Raw genomic sequence first — 8,623 nt, 5'->3', positions numbered from 1 at the left:
AAAAAAAAGAATTACATTTTTTGCAGCTGGTGTGGTGGCACGTGCCTGTAATCTGAGTGACTTGGGAGGTTCAGGTGGGAGGATTGCCTGAGCTCAAAAGTTTGAGGCTGCAGTGAGCTATGATCACATCACTGCACTCCAGCCTGGGCAACAGAGAAAATAAACCAAAATCCTCAAAAAACAAACAAACAAAAAAGGATTACGTTTTCTGATTGCTTATTGATTGTAAATAGGAATATGTCTTTTTTTTTTTTTTTTTTTTTGAGACAGGGTCTCACTCTGTGGCCCAGGCTGGGGTGCAGTGGTGTGACCGAGCTCACTGTAACCTCTGCCACCCAGGTTCAAGCAATGCTCCTGCCTCAGAGGCCTCCCAAGTAGCTGGGATTACAGGCACCCACCACTACGCCCAGCTAGTTTTCTGTATTTTTAATAGAAACGGAGTTTCACCATATTGGGCAGGCTGGTCTCGAACTCCTGACCTTGTGATTCGCCTGCCTCAGCCTCCCAAAATGCTCGGATTACAGGCATGAACCACTGCACCTGGCCAGGAATATGTTTAACTCTTTATCTGGTTGTATAGCTAGCGACCTTGATAGATTTTCTTATCTCTCAGTTCTTTTTTCTTACAATGTTGGCAAGGATCCCCAGTACAATGAATAGACAAGGTGTTAGTGGGATCTTTCTCGTTTCTGATTTTAAAAGCAGCACTTTGAATATTTCACACTTATGCATGTCTGTATAGGATTTTGGAAGGTAACCTTTATCAGATTAAAGAGACTTTCTATTTCTAGTTAACAAAAAGGTTTTTTTTTGGCCGGCCTCAGTGTTTTGCACCTGTAATCTCTACACTTTGGGAGGGCAAGGTGGGTAGATCGCTTGAGCTCAAGAGTTCGAGACCAGCCTGTCCAACATGATAAAACCCGGTCTCTACAAAAAATACGAAAATTAGCTGAGTGTGGCGGTGCGTGTCTGTAGTCCCAGCTACTCGGGAGGCTGAGGTGGATCGCTAGAGCCTGGGAGGTTGAGGTTGCAGTGAGCCAAGATTGTGCCATTGCACTCCAGCCTAGGTGACAAAAGTGAAACCCTAAATTTTTATTATTCATAATGAAAATAATGGATGGATTTTAACAAAGGCTGTTCTGTGACTACTGCAGTGATTCTATGGCTTTCTTCCTTTGTTAATGTGGTACATTTGGGGGAAGTGAGGCCATGCTGTGAAAATAAACCCTGAAGTCTCCATGGCTTCATTTCTTCATTCACATCAAGCAAGCACAGCCAGGATGAGTGGGCCACGTGGCCCCTGTCCAGGCTCCCCCAGCTTGGGGCTCTGCATCTCAACACCCAGACTCCAGGGGTACTGGGGGCAGGAAAGAGTTAAGTATGAACCTGCAGAGCAGTCCTTAAATGCCCATAGCTCAGTGACATGTGTCTGCCTCTCAGGTCTCAGGCAGGGGGTTGGGAAGCGTAGTCCTGTGTGCCCAGGAAGGAGACGCAAATCAGACGTGGGGAGCAGCAGTGTCTAGCATGGCATCAGTGTCATCCATTAACTGGTTGAAATTATTCCATCCTTGCATTTTTGAGATAAGCTCAACTTGGTCAGGAAGAACTGTTATGCATTGCTGGTTTGGGGGTGCTAAGATGATTTTATAAGTTTTGTATCAGTATTCACAGATTGGACTGACTTGTAATTACCTTGTACTGTTCTTGTCCTGATTCAATGTCAAGGTTCTATTCTGTTCATAAAACAAGTTGTTTCCCCTATTTCTTTTTTTTTTTTTTTTTTTTTTTTTTTTGGAGTTGGAGTCTCTCTCTGTCACCAAGGCTGGAGTGCAGTGGTGCAATCTCAGCTCACTGCAACCTGTGTCACCCACGTTCAAGCAGTTCTCCTGCCTCAGCCTCCTGAGTGAGTAGCTGGGTTTACAAGCCCCCACCACCACACCCGGCTAATTTTTGTGTTTTTAGTAGAGACAGGGTTTCATCATGTTGGCCAGGCTGGCCTTTAACTGCTGACCTCAAGTGATCTGCCCACCTCGGCCTCCCAAAGTGCTGGGATTACAGGCAAGAGCCATAGCACCGACCTGTGTGATTTTTCTTTTTTTTTTTTTTGAGACGGAGTTTCGCTCTTGTTACCCAGGCTGGAGTGCAATGGTGCGATCTCGGCTCACCGCAACCTCCGCCTCCTGGGTTCAGGCAATTCTCCTGCCTCAGCCTTCTGAGTAGCTGGGATTACAGGCACACGCCACCATGCCCAGCTGATTTTTTGTATTTTTAGTAGAGACGGGGTTTCACCATGTTGACCAGGATGGTCTCGATCTCTTGACCTCGTGATCCACCCACCTCGGCCTCCCAAAGTGCTGGGATTACAGGCTTGAGCCACCGTGCCCGGCCTGATTTTTCAATTAAGAGAATTGAATGAGGTAAAGCTGTCTCAAAGGGCTTGGTACCCAAAAATGCTCACCAGACACTTTGTGAGACCTTAGGAAGTAGAGGCTATTATCCCTCTTCCAGCTGGGGAAACTGGGAAGCAGAGAAGAGCACTTACCCAGGGTCCTTTGCTTATCAGCAGCAGAGTCAGGACATAGCCCTTTGCAGCCAAGGCCATATTCCCCCAGGCTGCTGCCGGTCACTGAGGGACTCCAGTAGCCCAAGCCCCACCTTGACTGCTTCCTAAATAATGCACCCCTAGTGAATGAATGAAAAATATGGTTTGAATGAATGCTGGGCCTGCCTGTCACCCCTCGCGGGTAACAATGAACAGCCATCATACCCCATTCTCCAGCCTTGCACCACTGGGGGTGGGACCCAGACTGCCGACCGCAAGGTCAGAGCAGGTGGGTGGTTTGGGGCCCACTTTCAGTGGGACCACAGTTCTTGGTTGGAGCAGGTATCTGAGCCTCCTGGGTTACTGGCTAAACATGCATATTCAGGCCCTGGGTGGGGATTCTCTGGGGTGGGGTGGAAGTCAAGGTGTTTCCTCGGTGACCATGGCAGCTCCCTGGCGAATCTTGAGGTCTGCCAGTCATCAAAGACCAGGGTGGGTCGCAGCAGCTGCTGCCCTGCAGCCCTGGTGGGAAGGCTGAGGCCTGAGGTCATACCTGGCACGTCACCTCCTGCTCTTTGGGGTTGTTGGGGCCAGAACAGGTTCCTGGCATTGCTGGCAGGGGAGGGGGATGGGGGTGGAGGACTCAGGAATGGACTGGTTGCTCTCAGGCCTCTGCGTGCTCACTGGTCAAATCAGACAACAGCGATAATGAGGCGCCTGAGGCATGAGTGGTTGAGCGATCTGACCAAGGACGTGAGGAACAAAGGCGAGAACCTGGGCTTCCATCACCCTCGTTCATGGAAGCTTCAGGTGCTGCCTGGCACACAGGTGCTCAGCCAAAAGCTGAGGGGCAGTGGATGCTTACCTGATGCTGGGGTCCCTTCTATCAGATCTTGTGATCAGCCCAGGAATACTTGGCCCCCTCCCTTTAAAGGGACAGACTTAAGCTGCTGCCCTTTGGGGTGCATGATGGGAGATGCCTTCTCCTCGCCGGGTCCTACCTCTGCACGACCAGGTAGCGATGCAGAGCTCCTGGGCTTCCCCAGGTGCTGACGTGGAGCTGAAAGCTGGAGACTGGGGACCAGGGCGAATATGAGGGCTGAGCCCAACCCCCACCATCCCTGGGTGGCTATGCCCGGGTGCTCGGTCTCAGGTGCTAGGTTGGAAACCCTGGGGCACGTGGTGTAGGGGTGGCTCTGGGAGGACAAGGAAGACAGGGAGATGGTGAATGGCCTCCCAGAGCCCTTGGGCCCCGTGCTTTATGGAGAGGACACAGCACACCTCAGGGCAGAGATGCTACTGGAATCCCCAGGGCCTCCTCACTCAGTCCTTGTAGGTGCAGAGGCTCTGCTGCTCCCCACCGGGGCTGGGCCTGAGTCTGTGCACTGCCTCCTGGGTGGCAGAGGACACATCACAAAAGGCATAGTGCTTCTGGGCCCTGAATAGTAGCTCTAGGGCCTGTGCCCCCGCATCCCACCCAAGGAATGCCTTTTCACCAGGACACTGGGGTGAGGGGCTCTTTGGTATGAACCCACCTCCAGGCATGAGCAATTCTTTGCCCAGCTGAATGCTTCTAGGGCACAAGGCCTAGGAGGAAAGGTTCTGGTGACGTCCATTTCACTCAGCCACAACTACCCCAACGGCAGCCAGTGGGCCTGGGAGTGGTGCTGAATGACCCTCAGGCTCCCAGGAGCCCTTCCTGTGCAGCGAGGCCAGCCCGGAGCAGCCTGGGCTGTCGCTGGAATTGCACACACGCAGCTGCGGCGCAGACATGGCATCGGGCAGCTTTCATCCATTTATTTTTTTCATATAAAAGTTACATGTTTGAAATGTCTGCAGGAAGATGCCACCCATCAGACAGGTTAGCTGGGGCACATATATTACAATATAACCCTGTGGAGGTCATGGGGCTGGAGCGGGAGACACTCCTCAGAATCAGGTTCAGGTCAGATATGGTGTGTGCCTGTCCCTCCTCAGCCCCCCTCCCCTGACACCTGCAGGTGAGACCGACCTCTGCAGGGAACGAGTCCTCTGCCTGGCTCACGTCTGTCTGTGAAGACTGATTCCCACAACACACCCGGCCCCTCAAAGAACAGAAGAGCCACGGCCAGGCCACAGCACTGAGCACAGGGCTCAGCAACAACCACGGCTGGGCGCAGGGGGATGCCTGTCATCAATAGGTCTTAGACACACCTCGCCGTCCTCACGCAGGGAGCCCCTGGGCACTGCCCACGTGCTGCCTGGGCCCTGCCGCTCAGACCACCAAGGGCTCCCAACAAGGGCCTGGGGAGTTGCGTGGGCACACCAGGGCTGGGCACAGGGTCTGTTCTGAATTCAGGGAAGGTGAACCCGCTTCCATCTGGCTCAAGCCCGAGAACAAGGCAGACAGAGCTGTGGACAGCACCTGACCACAGGCGCGGACCCGCCTGCTGTTGGGGTGAGGCCTGGTTTTGGAGGCTGCAGCTTGGCACTGGCATTGCCTGTGCTACAGAGGGGGATTCGCAGGAGACTCACAAATACAGGGAGAATTTCAGTTCGCACAACCCAAGGGCCCTGTGTGCAGAGCGGCCCTCACACGCGCACAGCAGCATTCAACAGAGCTGGGCAAGGGAGGGGAGAGAGAGGCAAGGATTGAAATGAAGGGACTTTTAAAAGAAGGAACAAACTAAAAACCCAACCCACACACAATACTGTTAATAAGCCAGCGACTCTACACACACACTCCTTAAATAATAAAGTGACAGGTCCCGCTGGCCCTGCAGGGCCGCTGCCAGAGGGGGTCCTGCCTGCTGCATCACAGCTCTCCTCCCTCCATCTACAGGACAAACAACACGGGAGAGGGAAGAAGCCCACATTTTCTTCTTGATAAATGCTGTTCAAAAACCTATGAAGGACTCAAAGTGACATGGTTGTTTTAAAGAAAACCTTAATGATCAACAGATGTTGCTCTCTGCGTTTTTCCTTTGTTCCATTTGAACTAGGCTAAGTACACACAGTTAGACCCTGCTCTTCACTTGACCATGTCCCAAACCCGGGACAAGCGCGCACTCTCATGCAAAGCAGACCCGGAGGCGTGGGCTGGGGCAGCACATCTGGGTTCCTGCAGTGCCCTGCCCGCAGGCCCAGGCTGGAGGCCATGGAGCCAGTGGCACAGGGCAGGTTCTGTTTGCCAAGCGCCCCACAGGCCTTGCCCAGATTGTCAACCTCAGCAGCGAGAATGGTTTTGACAAGGAGGATGGAAAGAGCATCTGCTCTGTTAGATGGTCTGGCACGCGGGGAGGGCCGCCTGCTACAGCTGCCACCTTAGGAGGCTCCTCCGTGGCCAGGCCTCTGCCTCCCTGGACCCCGAGGAGTGCCTGCACCATTCCGGTGCCTCAGGGATGCCCTTCCCTCCCAGGGGCACTAACAGCACTGGCTGAAAGAGCCAGAGGAGGAGCCCCTAGGGCCAGCCCAGGATGGGGCAAGGAGGGAGGGAGTGAAGGCCATGGGATGAGGAGGGACAAGAGATGGAGTTTAAGGCACACAGCGAGCAATGGAGGAGGGAGGCTGGCCCCTCCCCTCTGAATTAACTCCCCCAGGAGCTCAGCTCTGGCCCCGGTTTGGTGAGGTTCAGAAGACTCCCAGCAATAAAAAGTATTTCTTGGATGATCAAGTCCTCCCTTACTCCAGCCTCCTCAGCTCCCTAGATGGTGTGGGAGACGCGCAGTGGCGGGGTGGGAAGTAAGGGCCACAAGATGACAGACACTGCTGCTCACAGGCGGGCAAGGGGGTCCCTGCTGGCGCCAGTACCTCGGTGCAGAGCACTAGCTGTGAGGTGTCTAGGCATCACCTGCGTACCTTTCTGGGCCTGCTGTAAAGCTCACACCATCCTCCATGCATCGGAAGCAGAAACGGAAAGTGAAAGGACCCTCCTGCAGTCTACTCTGCTTTCTGCCCACACAGCTGCTTCCCCCATTCCAGGGCCCCTGGAGGACAGCCTACCCTGGAAGGCCTCCACCCATTTGCCATTTTAGAAGATTCAGGGACCCTGAAGATTAGGGAGGGGGAGGACTTGCCACTTCCTTGGTCTGCTAATGAGGTCTCTGCTGCTCTCTCCCTGGAGGGGAGTGGGTAGGAGGGCAAGCGGGGAGAGATGGAAGTGAAAGCAGAAAACAAAACCAAACCAGAAAACCACCAGTTTGCAAATCAGCAACAAGACCTGCCTACTGGCTGCACTGAGGCCCACGGGTCTGCTCCCACAGAGGAGGGAGGCAGGAAGCGGCCAGCAGGCTCCAGCTCCAGCTCCGGCCCGGCACTGCACTGCTGAGGCCTGGCCAGCCTCGTGGCTCTGAGGCCGGGACTCCTGCCGTGCGCCTAACAGGTCCAAGGTCCTGTCCGGTCTGGGAGCCGCCCCCGCACCCCTCAAGCGTTCTCCTAGATCCCGGTGCCTGCTCCTAGGTCTTTTCTTCCCGGTCTGTTTTTCTCCTTGTTATGTTCCTGGGTTTAATTTTCAGAGAGAGTTCCCATAGGGCCTCCTCAGCCAGGTGGTCACTGAAGTCATTGAAGAAGTTGATGATGTCGTCGTTCCTCCGGATGTCATAGTGCCTGGTGCAGGGGATGGGGAGCCATCAGTGAGCAGCTGTGTGGGCTGCAGGGCCCGATGGTGCTGCCCTCCTGGATGGTGCCGTGGGGACCATCCCCGCAGCCTCGAAGCAAATGGATGCTGCAGTGGCTGCCATTACCCGGTGTGACAGAGGGGGACACCAGTGCTCAGAGATGGCACCAACAGCACATGGAGCACAAACAGGGCCCTGAGGCTGAGCTACTCACAGGGAAGGGGCCCCAGGTAACCCCACTGCCCTCAACAATGCATGCCAGAGACCACTTTGGGGGAGCTCTGGTGTCTGAGTCAGGCAGGCCAGGGTTTGTCAGGCCCTTCTCACAGCAAGGGGGGCACCAGCTTCTGGTGTGTAAAATGGGAGGATGAGCTGTGCCGTCACGGGGCCCAGGCCCAGGGCCAGCCCTGGCACAGAGCCTGGTGGGCATGCTCTCAAGTCATCCAGGCAGAAACTGGAAGGGCCAGGACTCAGCAGGTGGGAGGGCCCTAGGTCCTCTGTGGCTCCCCCTCCCCCAGCGTCCCAGGCTGTCCCTCCTTGCATGTGATCTGGGGCTCAGCCCTGCCCAGCTCTCCCGGGGTGGCACTCACGCCTGCTGGAAGCGCCGCATGCTGTCAAGGATGTTGAACTGCTGCCACCGCTTGGAGAAGTTCACTTTCCCGTCGATGTAGTCGGGGTTTCCCAGGTGGACGAAGGTCAGGTCCTGCAGGATCAGCCCCCTGGGAGGACAGGTGAGGAAGCCCGTTACTGCTACGGGGGGGGGGTTGGTTTGGCAGCTGCTCACTTCAAGTCTTACCACCTGACACATGACTCCAGCCCTTGCTGCTTCCACACCCCAGAGCAAACCAAAGGGCCAGTCTGGGGTGTCTGTCTTTCCCAGAATGAGCTCCTGCCTCACGGCCTCTGGCCTCTGGCTCCACAAGCAGCTGCTGGGCCCCTTGGAAGCCAGTGTAGCCGATGAGGAGCCTGAGGGAGACATCGCTGCCAGGGCTCAACCCACATGGGCAGAGCTGTGGGCTGCTAAAGCAAAATTGACAAATGAGCAGTAAATTACAAAGCTCAAACCAGGAGGCAGGGGCAGAGATCTCCTTTTATTAACAGGTGTGGTAGGCTGGTGGTGATGGCTCATGCCTGTAATCCTGGTACTATAGGAGGCTGAGGCAGGAGGATTGAGACCAAGAGCTTGAGACCAGCTAGGCCAGGTGCAGTGGTTCACACCTGTAATCCCAGCACTTTGGGAGGCCAAGGCTGGAGGATCACCTGAGGTCCAGAGTTCAAGATCAGCCTCGCCAACATGGCGAAACTCCATCTCTACTAAAAATACAAAAAAAATTAGCCAAGCATGGTGTTGCACGCCTGTAATCCTAGCTACTAGGGAGGCTGAGGCAGGGCAATCACTTGAACCTGGGAGGCAGGGGTTGCAGTGAACCAAGATTGCACGACTGCACTCCAGCCTGGATGACAAAAGCAAAACTCCGTCTCAAAA

General features: G+C 54.7%; 1 protein-coding gene across 12 annotated transcripts in view; it reads right to left on the bottom strand.

The window, feature by feature from the left end:
- Positions 1-6,469: 6,469 nt before the first annotated feature.
- The window catches only part of RAPGEF1 (Rap guanine nucleotide exchange factor 1), a 155,886-nt gene continuing 153,732 nt past the window's right edge, over positions 6,470-8,623 (bottom strand). For all 12 annotated transcript variants that reach the window (XM_017499023.1, XM_037728039.1, XM_017499016.2 and 9 more), the window contains 2 exons: positions 7,728-7,856; positions 6,470-7,126 (listed from right to left, as the gene is read on the bottom strand). In XM_017499023.1, the coding sequence (XP_017354512.1) occupies positions 6,976-7,126; positions 7,728-7,856 (280 nt within the window). In that variant the 3' untranslated portion in view covers positions 6,470-6,975. The remainder of the gene's footprint in view (positions 7,127-7,727; positions 7,857-8,623) is intronic.

This window comes from Cebus imitator, unplaced genomic scaffold, assembly GCF_001604975.1.
Source record: "Cebus imitator isolate Cc_AM_T3 unplaced genomic scaffold, Cebus_imitator-1.0 Scaffold254, whole genome shotgun sequence".
Classification (NCBI taxonomy): Eukaryota; Metazoa; Chordata; class Mammalia; order Primates; family Cebidae; genus Cebus; species Cebus imitator.
Note: the sequence above shows the minus strand (reverse complement) of the source record. Positions and strands in the feature narration are given on the sequence as shown.